We start from the raw sequence: 15,391 nt of genomic DNA, 5'->3' as shown, positions 1-15,391 counted from the left end.
TGCCCAGCAGTTACCACAAGCACCGTCTATTTATGTGAGAAACTGTGTATATATCGTCCACTCCTCCGAGATGATTTGACCTCGGAGCTAAAACTTTCAGGTCCCCCCCCACCCCCACATCTGACCCCACCCCCAGCACCACTGCCACCCTCCACAATCCACCATCAACCAACAACATCACCATCAACCAACCACTCCCCCTTCACTGGGCAGGACCTCGACATGGCACAACACAGGAACATGGCACCGCAGCACGAACATGAAAAGACGCAGCACCACAGCACAAACACGACACAAATATGGCACGACACGGCACGAATAAGACACAGCACGAATACAGCACGTCACGACATGGCACAAATACGTCACAACACGAGACGGCGCGTCACAAATACATCAGCACGACACGGCACGGAACGAATATGTCACGACGTGGCACGAATACGTCACGGCGTGGCACGAATACATCATGGCACGGAATCAATACGTCACAGCGCGGCATGAAAACGGCGTGGCACGAATACGTCATGGACACGTCACTGCACAACGCGGCACGGACGCGTCACTGAACAACGCAGCACGGACGCGCCACTGCACGGACGCGCCACTGCACGGACGCGCCACTGCACGGACGCGCCACTGCACGGACGCGCCACTGCACGGACGCGCCACTGCACGGACGCGCCACTGCACGGACGCGCCACTGCACGGACGCGCCACTGCACGGACGCGCCACTGCACGGACGCGCCACTGCACGGACGCGCCACTGCACGGACGCGCCACTGCACGGACGCGCCACTGCACGGACGCGCCACTGCACGGACGCGCCACTGCACGGACGCGCCACTGCACGGACGCGCCACTGCACGGACGCGCCACTGCACGGACGCGCCACTGCACCACAGTCCATACACGGCACGAACACGACACTGCACCACAGTCCATACACGGCACGAACACGACACTGCACCACAGTCCATACACGGCACGAACACGACACAGCACCACAGTACGACCACGTCACAGCACCACAGTACGAACACGGCACGAACACGTCACTGCACGACGCGGCACGGACGCGTAACTGCATGAACAGTTATGTTTTGCTCATTGGCCTCACTGCACGACGCGGCATGGACGCGTCACTGCACCGCAGTCCGTACACTGCACGAACACGACACAGCACCACAGTACGAACATGGCACGAACACGTCACAGCACCACAGTACAAACACTGCACCAACACAACACAGCACCACAGTACGACCACGGCACGAACACGTCATAGCACCACAGTACGAACACGGCACAAACAAACAAGCACCACAGTACGACCATGGCACGAACACTTCACAGTACAAACACGGCATGAACACGACGCAGCACCACAGTACGACCATGGCACGAACACGTCACAGACCACAGTACAAACACGGCACGAACACGACACGACCACAGATATAAATGGTGTCCCGGGAAAGTATGAAACGGGACAATCCCATACAAGACACCTGGTCAGCCTGCGATGATGGACAAAGCATTCGTCGCCTATTTTGTCTGTGGTGTCCGAGTGCGCCTGGGTGGTGTCCTTGCTGTCAAGCAAAGATGGATATTTTTGCTTGAGTGATATATAAACTAATTTATCAATGAATACACAATCTATCTTTTATATTTCAAAAATTCTCATCTTGAAGATATGCATGTATGTTCCCAAAATACAGCCAAAACGGTACACGATAGTGCAAATATTTTTCAGCCCACCTTACTCACCATCCTCCTGCGGTGTGCAATGTCAAGTTTCATTCAAAATGGGCAACAAAACAAATATTTAAAAATCAATTCCCGATTCAGTCAAGTACTCTTCGGGAGAATTTGATCAATGCAAACAACCTCAGCGGTATAGTTCGCTGGAGCTATCGTTTTTTCCTTGAAATGATTTATTAAAAAATCTCAAACATTTAGTATTGACAAAGAACGATTTTTTTTTTAAGCATAAAATAAACCGCCATTTTGATCTCATACTTCAGTGTTCATTAATAAATAAAATTGTGTTTAGAAGATTGCACACAATAATTTTTGACCTTCTTTTGTGCATTTGTTTTTTCACATTGACGCACAATATCAAGTTTCGTTCAAATCTGGCAACAGAAAAAATTATTAAAAAATCAATTCCGGATTCAGTCAAGTACTCTTCGGGAGAATTTGATCAATGCAAACAACCTCAACGATATAGTTTGCTGGAGCTATCTTTTTTCTTTTGAAATGATTTTTTCATCAACCGCTGTCGCAACGGGAACCCAACGGGTTCACAGGTCGTCTTGTCCTTAATAAACAGGCAATTGAACGGAAAAAACAAAACCTACCAACCTGTCGTGAACATATGACCAGCATGTTCATCTTCACAAACACTTCCGCCTTCTTCCTCTGAATCGCTCGTGCAAGGCTCAAAACAATACGGCTTCACAATCCCCTCGAATGCGTTTTTCTTTCACTAATTCTGTCTCCAAGAGTTTCTTCAAAATCCCACTTATCAGTTCGAACATACTAAGAACTTTCAGTGTTGCTAATGACGGTGGAATCAGTATTGAAATCTGAGTTTGACATGCACTGTTTCTCGACGTAAAACCGCTATTTGGATCAATCTGGCTGCAAGATGTGATGTCACTGAGGACATCGACACCCGAGCCTTTTTTTGACATTTTGTGATTGGTAAAAAAAATTTGAAAATTTTTTTTCTTCTTCAAATTTGACCGTGTTTAATGATTTTCAATGATTTTGAGAAAAATATATTGTTTGGGATCCACTTTAAATCAACATCAGGCATAATACCATCCCATATCCCACTGATTACAACTTACTTTCAAAGATGTCACAAAACCCGAAGGACCTTCACTCGATCAATCTGAACCAGCAGGCAATCATCTTCCAAACGCGGGTTTATTCCACAAAACCTGACATGGCACCGCTCGCACAGCTCTGAATTGGCTATCCTCCTTTCTGCCCCCCCTGTCCCCCACCACCTACTCTCGTTACCATTTATATGTCAATGGAGAGATAACTTTTTCACGAAAGTCTCTCCCTTGACAAACCGTTTGTACCTGTCGGACAATGCTATACATGGAGGTAACCAGAAACCTTTTGCACGACCATGATCTTTCTATACAGGTTAAAGACTAATTCCAACATGATAACCTATTACCCTTTTCCACAAATCAACTTTCAGAATAAACATCTCACTTGAACAAATATTACACACAGTCAGATTATGAAAACAAATGCGTTCTTTATCAAATCTTAAGCATACTCACTTTCACCTCACACTGTACCAATACACTACCTAACAAACACTTGAGGAATCTTTGACTGAAGGAAATGCTGGAAATCCTGTTGTTGTTTTTTTGCTTTCAGAAGCCAATAAAGGTCCTGGTGATCTTCTCAGAATACTTGTCATCCACTTTGCATAAACCCAAAGGACATCATTTCACCATGATTATTGACAACACTCTTCTGATGGCTTCAGTATTTTGCCACTGTGCACCAAAGCAAGAAAATTTATCATTCAAAAATTGTGAAGAAGCCACTGATTACACTTGCTTAGTCCAACTAGTAGAAATGAATGCAGATCCTGTTGAAGAGGAAAAAAAAATTCCTTTATGTCTGAAAAAGTTTTTAATCCATCTCTTATTTTGGTAGTGACATTTAGCAAGACAAAAAAAATGACATTTTGGTCATGTCCCTTTTGCCCTCTTGGCTCTGTCCTTCCCAGGTTTCTGCAGGGCTCACATAATGTGCTAAGTAACCATCTTCTTGTTAAACTCCAAAAATCCAGGCTCACTGCTCACCTCCACACATTCGTTCCTCTTCTCTCACCTGTGGAATCAACTAACTCAGTGTGTTCAGTCCCATTCTTCCCTCCTGGGATTCAAGACAGCTGTTCACCATTCCCTAGGGTCATCCGCCATCCATGCTCATGATCTCTTTTACCACAAATGGCCCCGTTCCCAAACACTCCTTTTTTGCAGCTCTTCCACTACCCTCAATTATGTATTCAAAAAAGAACAAAAGAAAAGTGGACAACCGATGAACAATAAGAATTGCAAACTGGTAACCTCGAGAAAAACCAAAGTTTGATTGAATTTCAGAAGCAACAAGAAAAAGAGCAATCAGAGATTGCAGACCCTTGCTCGGACTTTTGTGTGGTGTTTATGTTGTTTTGTTTGGTGTATTTTACGTGGTGTTTGTGTACTGGTGTATTACGTAATTAATAAGAGACATAATTAGAACTGCCACTTCATAACTGCTGTCAGTGATGACCGGATACCAAGACGTCCTGCTTTGATGCAACCTGGCTTTGATCGGACACCTGACCTTGACCCATGACCTTTTAAAAATTATTATTCAATTTGATTTGGAATGGGATTAAAATAAATTCAATTCAAATCAAATGGAACACCAAAAAGTCCTGCATTGGAGTAATCAGAAGGAGACCAAACAAGCAAAAAGCAAAGATGATGTCATCAGGAGGAACCTGGATAGGATTCGCATTTCATCTGCTACTCCTCTACCCTCAAACCCATCCAGGTACAGCCAAGTAAACCTTATTCAAGAAATAAAAATAAAAAAGAACCAGATAAAAAAAACAAACAATAATTCTGGCTCTCAGCCCATGCATCCGATCAAGTTGAAATTTAAAACCTGTATTCCCTATCACTACTGCATCATAATTGTGAAATTTCATGTCGATTGATTAAGCGGTTCCAGAGAAAACAGTATTTAATATTTTTCTTCAATCTAATATGCCTGCCAAACCATGTGACCGATCAATTTTTCCTTGAACTTGTACACCCATAGCTTGGGGAACATTTTTGTGAAGTTTCCCCTCAATCTCTCCAGCCGTTTTTGAGAAGACAATTTTTTGTTGGTTTTAGGGTAAATCCAAACCATGTGACCCATGACGTACTTTTTTCTTTTTTGCCAAACTGCCAAACCATGTGACCCATGACATCATATGTGAACCGTTTGTTCCTCATGGTTAGATGTTCATATGTGTGAAGCTTTCCCTTGATCTGTTCAGCCACTGAAGAGAAGATTTTTTAAGGTTTTAAAAAAACAAAAAACAATATGGCTGCCGAATCACGTGACTGATGACGTCATCAATTTATTTCCTGTGGACCATTTTATCCCTAGATGCCCCTCAAAAATAGTCATACTGATCAGATGTAGCGGTCTACATATACAATTATGACGTCATTAAAAAAAAAAATCACACTTATTCCCCATGAGGAGTACTTGCTATGGGCCAAGTTTCGATTTTTTTCTTTGGTGCGGTTTCAGAGATAGAAGTCCAAAGTGTTTCCGTTTTTCCAACACGGCTGCCACACCACGTGACCTATGATGTCATAATTATGATTAAAACATTCTACATGAGTAGTCGCACCTATGGTGAAAATTTCATCTCAATCCAACGAGCGGTTGCGGAGAAAAACGTGAAAGTTGTGTGTACAAACAAACAAACACAATACCATCTTCTTCAGCGAGGGTAAAAATGAAAACCTCACCGGATGGAGAACAATGGCCCAAAGTTGCAGCGAATAGTAAAGAGTGGACCATACCAAAGACTGCCTTTTCAGCCTGCAGTGAACTGAAATAGGTTTCAAATCATGTCCAGGTCTCGTGTTTGTGGGAAAATGTGGCATCCTTTTTATTTGTGTATTTATTTATTTGTTTTCCCTCTTGAAGCCACCTGGTTTTTAGATCCTCGTGGAGGATCTCTAAGTCTTACTCATGTTGTTGTTCTTCATCTTCTTCTTGTGGACTTTTTTGTTTCACAGCCTACAGTTTTCATCTAAACTTCCTGAAACTTGGCAGATAAATGTAAAAATACCCTGCGCAGACAGTACCCACCTCCAATTTTGAAAATTCCTCCGAGAAGAAAAGTTATGACGTCAAAATATCTTCGCTAATGGAAATCGCCTAAAAAAATTATCTCAAACTCGGCAAGCTTTTAAAATCCTGTTTGCGGGAATCGAACAGGGCATTAGCAGAGATTAATTACCGCACATATGATACATCACTATGATGTCATATCAATTTTTATGAAGTCATTCCTATTTTTTGACATTTTTTGTTTCACAACGCAGAGTTTTCATCGAATCTTCGTGAAACTTGCCATGTATACGCAGAGAGCCCACGTGTATGCAGTAACCATCTCCAATTTTGGAAATTCTTCCGAGAAAAAAAGTTGACGTCATAATATCGCTGCTAATGGAAATCGCCTATACTATTATCTCCGAAACTAGGCAAGCTGTTTGAATTTTGTTTGCGGGAATCAAGCCGGGCATTAGCACAGATAATTTATCGCAAACCTGATACATCACAATGACGTCATATTCGTTTTTATGATGTCATCATTAAGAGGATGAGGATCTCAGCTCATTTGAGCTTGTTTTTGTTTTTGTTTTTTAAATGCAAGTGCTTGAGAGGTATGGGGCATGTCATAACCATAAATGACTTGGCAGAGTCTTTCTATCTATTATCGACATTTGACCCTGATAAAATTTTCGGCTGAAGTGCTTTGGGGCATTGATCCCTTCAACCATTTGCCCATCATGATTCATTCCAACTGGTGCTGATGGAAGCATTCACGTCCATGTTACCTTTGTTCCTGGTAATCTGTGTTATTGGCCTGTGGAGATCTCCATCTCATGACATCATTTTTCCCACCACTATTAAAGTCTATCCACCTGACTCCATTTTTGTTCTCACATTAACCATGTGATGCCTGCACATTCGTAAGCAGTGTGCAAGCTTTACGATGGCTTTTAACCGTCATTTTATTCGGAAATAAATAAAAATGTATCAAAGAATTCAAATGACTTTATCCGAGCTTACTTTTATCGACTACCTATAAACAAGAAATCGAGCTGCAAATCCCCTTCAACACCCTTCACTTTCTCTCAGCCCCCATCCTCCCTCCCTCCACAGGTAATGCCCACTGTTGGGATTAGAAACCAAGGTGGTCGAGCAAGCCCACTTCAGCACATGCAGCATCTTTCTCAGTCCGTGGGAGCAAATGCCCACTCTCGGCTCAACCGCCCTCCGCCCCCATTCATGAGCACCTTTGCTCCTCACCCGACCCTTCGTCCCTCACTTCCTATCCCATCGGTGACCAACCCCGAGAACCTGCCCTACGTACCAGACATCCCACAGATACAGGTGAGTCGTTCAGTGTTTTGCGACAAAGGGCCGAGTTGAAGGCGGTGGTGAACGTGGAATCCGTAACTATGATTATTCTCCCTCGTGACTTGTGAACATCCAAATGGATTATCTTGGTATTAGTGTTACGCTATCAGTGGCAAGTGTGTTATTAATTGCATCTGCAGCATTAAAAAGAATTCCTCATTCAGATTTTTTTTTTTTTTTTTTTTTTAGCTTTATAAGTGAAACAACTAAAATATGGAGAGAAAAGGCTTTAAATGTTGGAAGCTTTGACTCATTTACTGGTACCATTCTCATTCTCATGCAGGAAGAAATATATGGTTTATCCTGCTGTGCATACCAATTTGGATTTCGAATGTATTCAAGTCCGTGGTTAATCAAATGGAAAACCTTTGTCCATTGCTTTTGCAATATCACGGTTTGTTTTGTTTTGTACACAATGTCAAGGCTCGAATGAGAGGTAACACACATAACATACAACAATGGGAGCAGGAGACGAGGGGTAGGAGAGGGAAGGAAAAACAGTGTGGACTATAGACATGAGGAGATCTGTGGGAGAGGGATGGGGTGGGGTACACAGGTTAAACAAGATGGACATTACAGGGACTTTCAGGAAGGAAAGCAGGGAATTTGAAGGAGGTGGGTTTGGGGTGGATTAGCGGGGGTAGAAAATATCGTGGTTTTGGATTGGGGAAGATAAGAGATGGTGGTGAACAGTTGTTTTGAAGACCTGGACGGCCGAGTGGGATTGAGAGTGGGAGCTTGTTCCAAAGGCGGGATAAAAGAAGAACAGGGCCCAGAACACTGCCTTGAGGATCTCCAGCTTGGACAGGAACAAGGGATGAAAGAACTCCATTTAGAGCCACACGTTGGCTGTGACAGGAGAGGAAGTCTGTGAGCCACGAGTGGAGATGTCCTTCGATTCCATCGTAAGAAAGTTTGGTGAGCATGGCAGGTAGCCAGACCGTATTGAAAGCACGCGATGTGTCTCGGGAGATGGCTCTGATTTCATGTCTGGCATTGAGGACCTCCATCCATTGTTGGGAGAGCAGAAGCAGCATATCCAGGGTAGAGTGATCAAGCCATTGGAGAAGAGGAAGGATTTAATGTCTGAAGCGATGATGGATTCCATAACCTTGCTGCTGATTGGGAGCAGGCTGATTGATCTGTAGTTGCAGGGATCTGTTTTTGTACCTTTTTATGCAGGGCAGTGATGTTTGCAGATTTCCAAGCAGATGGCAGATGACCTTGAGCAAATGAGAGGGTGAATAGAACAGAGAGAGGGTGAGCAAGAGCAGAGGAGCAGGTTTTTAGGACATGAGGGTTGATGCCGTCTGGACCGGTTGCAGAATCTGAGTCGAGTTTTGACAGCAAGCTCTCCACTTTGTCAGAAGAAAAGGACACAGAGACCAGGGACAGCTGGGTGTGACTGGGTAAGGTAGGTGCAGAAAGTGATGGGTTTGGGACACAAGATTTTGAAGCAAAAACGGAGTTTAGGCATTCAGCCTTTTCACGTGGAGTCAGTTGTGCGGCCATTTGAGGTTAGGGAGAAAATGGAGGGGAAGCATACACCAGAAACAGACTTAACTAGACGCCACCAGGAGTTGGAGTAGGGAGACAGGTTTGAGAATTCAGACTTGAGATTAGAATGATGGTTTTGACCTGTTGGTTGTTGCGCTCCATATAATTTATTTTTTCCTGGAGAGTTCCCCATATGACAGGCCACAGGCAGTTCTGTCACCACAAAATTCGTGGATCTTCCTAAGGTCGACATCACCGGGGTTACAGAAGAGGAATGCTAGGTCCAGCCAAAATGAGCAAGCTGCATTGCAGGCACATATTGATCGATGAACAGTGACAAAAGTTGCTTTTCCACCAGAAGAAAGGTATTGAAAGGTGCTGACATTTTTGTGTGGCCACCCATCGTTTGAGTTAGACCTCCTGTTGCTCCGGCCAATTGCAGACAGACCCCCAAAATGTCAACGCCTTTGTGTCTGATGTTCTCTTCTTTTGCTGGAAAATTTTATTTATATATTTATCATGGTAATATGAGTACAAGGAGAAGCAAGACAGCTTTGAACAATGCAGATCCCAGCTGCGTGTCGAGATTTTCAGTGGATCAGAGAATGAACGATCTATAAAAGTTCTGTGTGCACTCTCACACTGACACACAGACCAATAACAAGAGCCTCTGTCATGCCTTCACAAACATATGAGGCTGATGATTTGTCATGCTTTGAACCCACAATTTGGGTTTTCATTCGAAGCTGGTTACCACCAAAATTCCAGCAGTTGTCATTTGGTCTACCATGGACTACTTGCTTCGCCTTTCCTTTCACAAAATACGAAATCCAGTATGTAATATCCGGAGGTGTTTTGCACTCAATTAATTGAGACAACGAACGTTGCCTTGGTTGGAAAAACACACACACACCTCATCCATTTATAGTTTTTAGATTGCCTGTGCCACTGAAGGTGGACAGAGGTTATGTTTCCTCCTGTCTGTTTGTTAATTGCCGGAATCCTTCGGATTTCGGCAATTATGTTGGTCAGTTGTGTGTGTCATTCTGTGTGTCTGTCTGTCTGTTTGTGTGTTTGTTTACCCTGTAGCAGCCACACCGTTTCAGCGATCATGAAAAAACTGGGTACAGACGTCGGCCATGGTCCAACTTAGACACTTGTCGTTTTTGGTGAATATAGGTCAAAGGTTAAGGTCACCGAAAAACCGAAATTCTTATTTTCGCAATAACGTCCGCTAAAATGGTCGTATCGATTTCAAACCAAATCCTAAATGTGCATCTTCCAATTCTGCATCCAACCATATCTCTCATTGGGGTGTCACACCAACACCCTTCTTAGCGGTCAGGGGTCGAATGTCAGGGGGTCGGGTAAAAACTTTCAAATTGCGATAAAAACGCCATTTCAAGTCCGATTGACTTCCAAGTTATGATCATGACCAAACTAAGCCAATGCGTTGGTTGCCAATGGAACTCCGCCCACAGGCAATTATGCGCGTCAGAAAGGCCGATGATGGAAGGAAGCCAGGGAGGATGCCGTTGTTGTTGGTGTTGTTGTTGGGGCTGTTGTTGGGGTAAAAATCCTATCTATAAAATAACTTCGTAGCGCACGTACACTTAATTCCCATGAGACATTGGGGAAAGGGAGCTATCTATCCACATTTACTTAACAAAATAACTGAGCTACGGGGACCTGAATGTTGAGTGCTCATGGCTGCCAAATTCGTAACACGATAACTCATTAAACAGTAGCACTATCAACTTATAAAAACCAAATTGATTTCCAGGTTTTTGTTTTTTCAAAGATCATGGAGATATGACAAAGTTATTCCAGCAATTCCTTGCTCAACGAGCAATTTCATTTGTTTGTTTGTTTGTTTGTCTGTCTGTGAGCAGAATATCTCAAAAAGTTATGGGTGGATTTGGACAAAACTTGGTGACCAGGTTGGGTGTGTGACAAGGACGAATTGATTCGATTTTGGTGAAGATCTGAATAAGAGTATTTAAAAAAAACTTTTTGAGTAATTCTTCACCATTGAGAGATGGGTACAAAAACGACATATAGCATGATATTTCAAAAAGTTGTGGAAGAGTTATGACAAAACTTGGTTAATGAGTTGGGTAGGTGACAAGAACAAGCTGATTACATGTTGTTTCAGGTCCGGATGCAGATCAGGCCGATTAGTGGGAAGCAAAATATAAATTGTTCAGCATGGTGGATGTATGCACTCTACCGAGTGCCATTCTCGTTGTCTCTGTATTCAACTTTGCTCAACATTGCCAGCATCACTATCTGTGTTTAAATTTGCTAAAATTATATTTCTATGAATTTGAAAGAGTCCACTTTTCATAAGAAAAGAGGAAACGGCAGTGCATGCAGATGGATCACATCATTTTTTTTGTTGACCAAATCAACGTTCGTTGCCTCAATTTCATAAAATCGAGTACAGAACATCTCCAGGTTTGTCATACTTTTTTATATTGCGAAAAGAAATGTTCGACAAGAAGCCGGCAGTTGATCAGCTGACAACTGCTGTCTCTCCGGTTTGTTTGTCTGTCTGTGAAGACGGCTTGTAATGAAAACGCATAATACGAGTGTTCGTTATGGATAACTCAAGAAAACATGACCCACAAGGTGGAACAGATTTCTTGTCAATGTGCACGTCCTTGTTTGTTTTTGTTGTTGTTACCCCCGCCAGAGGAGAGGGTATTGCATTTGTGTCTATTTGTTTGTTTGTCTGTCTGTTTGTCTGCACAGAACTTTTGTGTTTTTCTCTGCAACCGCTTGTCGGATCGAGACAAAATTTTCTCCATTGGTACGACTCCTCATGTAGAATGTTTTAATGACAAGTTTGACATCATAGGTCACGTGGTGTGGCAATCATGTTGGTAAAATGGGAAAACTTTGGACCTCTGTATCTCTGAAACCACACCAAGGAAAAAAATTAAAACTTGGCAATTAGGAAGTACTCCTCTTGGGGAATGTGATTTTTTGTTTTCTAATGATGGATGTCATAGGTGCCTTAGTTATGACGTCATAATTGCATATGAAGAACGCCACATCCGATCAGTATGAAAATTTTTGAGTGTCGTCAAGGGATAAAATGGTCCACAGAAAAAACGATCATGACGTCATCGGTCACGTGATTCGGCAGCCATATTGTTTTTCAAAAAATAATAAAACCTTCAAAAATCTTCTTCTCTGAAGTCGCTGAACAAATCAAGGCGAAACTTTACACGTATGACCACCTGTCCATGAGGAACAAAAGGTTCACACACATATATCATATCATCGGTCACATGGTTTGACAGTCATATTGGATTTACTCCAAAACCTATAAAAATACACCACTAAAAAGAAGTCCTGGTGAGGATCTGCAATCTCTGATTGCTCTTTTTCTTGTTATCTGTTAAATTTTTCAATTTGTCCACCTGCTTATTTCTCTATTTCTTTAATTGTTTTGTTTTATAGACGACATCAAGGTCATCCAAAGTGTAACTGGATTTTGGAAATGCAACAGAACAGTAATCGAGTGATTAATTAGGCAATCATGGTATTGTATGTATTTGTCGAGAAGGTGAATGATGAGCCTATTTCGGAAAACCTAATTATGGGCAAACTGGAAATTTCCTGGTATCTTCGATCTTAATTCTGGTATCTTAATTCTGGTTTCCTGTAATTGTCATTCCAAAAGCTGGATGATCTGAGAGCTGCTGGAATAGTGACTGGAGCGGGATGTCAGGGACGCAGTCCGACAGAGCTTCCACCTTATCCCCACTTGTCCCCTGCAGGCTCCATCCATTCTCCTTTGCCCTCTGCACCCTCACCGAGCTTCCAAGGTATGTTACTTATCATTGGCCACTGAACACCAAAACGATGATGATCGAGCATTCTCAATGATATCTCTTTGTTGGGATTTGTTTCAGGTGTGGTCCCAGCTCCTCAACCGCCACCCCCTCCGTCACTTCTGCAACGGCCTTCCAGTGCCTCCAGCAATAGCAGTAGGAACAGGTGGGAAATTATGGCCACCTGTAAGTTATGACTAATAAGTGGATTTTGTTTTCCTGACATCATGGACATTTTTTCTTTTCTCTTATCCTCAACATCCTTCTGAAGATTATTTTAATGCAGTCATTTTATGCCTCCCTGGCCCAAGGCTGGAGGCATTATATTTTCCTTTCTCTGTCCATCTGTCTGTTATCGTTTTTTTTGTTCCCACGATAATATGTGAGCCACGAAAGGGATTTCAACAAAAGCTGGGACAAATATGGACTGCAAAACAAACATGAACTGATTAGATTTTGAGTTCAAAGGGTCAAAGGTCATGTGACCTTGAGCTGAAAGCAGCAGATTTTCGTTTCTGCAATAGCTGAACTGCTGAAGGCGTTTTGACCAAACATGGCATAACTGCAGACTGTAATTCAAAGATTAACTGATAAAATTATATATTGAACAGGTCAAAGGTCATGTGCCCTAAGAAAATCATTTTGCACACCATAACTCGAGTTGGAAGCATCTGATGATGTTTCTTTTCAACTGAAATATTATCTCGCTCTCTCGCTCTCCCTCTCTCTCTCCCTCTCTCTCCCACTCTCTCGCTCTCCCTCTCTCCCACTCTCTCGCTCTCCCTCTCTCGCTCTCCCTCTCTCGCTCTCCCTGTCTCGCTCTCCCTGTCTCGCTCTCCCTGTCTCGCTCCCCCCGTCTCGCCCCCCCCGTCTCGCCCCCCGTCTCGCCCCCGTCTCGCCCCGTCTGCCCGTCTCGCCCCGTCTCGCCCCCGTCTCGCCCCGCCTGTCTCGCCCCCGTCTCGCCCCCCGTCTAGCCCCCGTCTCGCCCCCCGTCAGCCCCGTCTCGCCCCCCGTCTGCCCCCGTCTCGCCCCCGTCTCGCCCCCCCGTCTACGCCCCGTCTCGCCCCCGTCTCGCCCCCCGTCTACCGCCCCGTCTCGCCCCACTCTCGCCCCCCGTCTCGCCCCGTCTCGCCCCCCGTCTCGCCCCCGTCTGCCCCCGTCTCCCCCGTCTCGCCGTCCCCGTCTCGCCCCCGTCTCGCCCCCGTCTCGCCCCCCCGTCTCGCCCCCGTTCATTACCCCCCCGTCTCGCCCCGTCTCGCCCTTCGTCTACGCCCATCATTTCATTTCCCCCGTCTCGCCGCCCGTCTCGCCCCCGTCTCGCCCCATTTGCCCCGTCTCGCCCCCGTCTCGCTTTGTCTGCCCCCCGTCACACCGCCCCCCGTCTCGCCCCCCCGTCTCGCCCCCCGTTTCGCCCCCCGTCCCTCGCCCCCGTCTCGCGCCGTCTCGCGCCGTCTCGCGCCGTCTCGCGCCGTCTCGCGCCGTCTCGCGCCGTCTCGCGCCGTCTCCCCCGTTTGGCTTGTTTGCCCCCGTCTGTCTCGCCCCCGTCTCGCCCCCGTCTCGCCCCCGTCTCGCCCCCGTCTGCCCCGTCTCGCCCCGTCTGCCCCCCGTCTAAGCCCCCCCGTTTGCCCCCCGTCTCCCCCGTCTCGCCATCCCTCTCGCTCCCCGTCTGGCTCCCCCGTCTCGCCCCCCGTCTCCCTCCCGTCTTCGCCCTCCCTCCATCTAGCCCCCCTCTTCGCCCTCCCTCCATCGCCCTCCCTCCCATCTCGCCCTCCGTCTCGCCCCGTCCCTCCATCGTCTCGCCCCCATCTCGCTCCCTCCATCGCCCTCCCTCCATCTCGCCCTCCCTGTCTCGCCCTCCCTCCACCTCGCCCTCCCTCCACTCTCGCTCTCGCCTCCACCTCTCGCCCTCCCTCCATCCTCGCCTCCCCTCTCTCGCTCTCTCCATCTCGCTCTCCCTCCATCTCGCCCTCCCTCCATCTCGCTCTCCCTCCATCTCGCTCTCCCTCCATCTCGCCCTCCCTCCATCTCGCTCTCCCTCCATCTCGCCCTCCCTCCATCTCGCTCTCCCTCCATCTCGCTCTCCCTCCATCTCGCCCTCCCCTCCATCTCGCTCTCCCTCCATCTCGCTCTCTCCATCTCGCTCTCCCTCCATCTCGCTCTCCCTCCATCTCGCTCTCTCCCCTCCATCTCGCTCTCCCTCCATCTCGCTCTCCCTCCATCTCGCTCTCCCTCCATCTCGCTCTCCCTCCACTCTCGCTCTCTCCCTCCATCTCGCTCTCTCTCCTCTCCCTCGCTCTCCCTCCATCTCGCTCTCCCTCCATCTCGCTCTCCCTCCATCTCGCTCTCCCTCCATCTCGGCTCTCCCTCCATCTCGCTCTCTCCTCCATCTCGCTCTCCCTCCATCTCGCTCTCCCTCCATCTCGCTTCTCCTCCATCTCGCTCTCCCTCCATCTCGCTCTCCCTCCATCTCGCTCTCCTCCATCTCGCTCTCCTCCATCTCGCTCTCCCTCCATCTCGCTCTCCCTCCATCTCGCTCTCCCTCCATCTCGCTTCTCCCTCCATCTCGCTCTCCCTCCATCTCGCTCTCCCTCCATCTCGCTCTCCCTCCATCTCGCTCTCCCTCCATCTCGCTCTCCCTCCATCTCGCTCTCCCTCCATCTCGCTCTCCCTCCATCTCGCTCTCCCTCCATCTCGCTCTCCCTCCATCTCGCTCTCTCCTCCATCTCGCTCCTCCCTCCATCTCGCTCTCCCTCCATCTCGCTCTCCCTCCATCTCGCTCTCCCTCCATCTCGCCCTCCCTCCACCTCGC

At 46.4% G+C, this 15,391-nt stretch overlaps 1 protein-coding gene across 1 annotated transcript in view; it reads left to right on the top strand.

The window, feature by feature from the left end:
• The window catches only part of LOC147013531 (E3 ubiquitin-protein ligase TRIM33-like), a gene marked incomplete at its 3' end in the record, with an annotated part of 165,423 nt that overhangs the window by 88,068 nt on the left and 61,964 nt on the right, over positions 1-15,391 (top strand). The window contains exons 10-12 of the mRNA XM_085853486.1: positions 6,962-7,216; positions 12,432-12,576; positions 12,664-12,776. Coding sequence (XP_085709612.1) covers positions 6,962-7,216; positions 12,432-12,576; positions 12,664-12,776 — 513 coding nt within the window. The remainder of the gene's footprint in view (positions 1-6,961; positions 7,217-12,431; positions 12,577-12,663; positions 12,777-15,391) is intronic.

Source organism: Eptatretus burgeri, chromosome 14 (genome assembly GCF_056783735.1).
Source record: "Eptatretus burgeri isolate ZD-2024b chromosome 14, Ebu_testis_v1, whole genome shotgun sequence".
Classification (NCBI taxonomy): domain Eukaryota; kingdom Metazoa; phylum Chordata; class Myxini; order Myxiniformes; family Myxinidae; genus Eptatretus; species Eptatretus burgeri.
The sequence above is the reverse complement of the archived record's forward strand: the minus strand, read 5'-3'. Positions and strand labels throughout refer to the sequence as shown.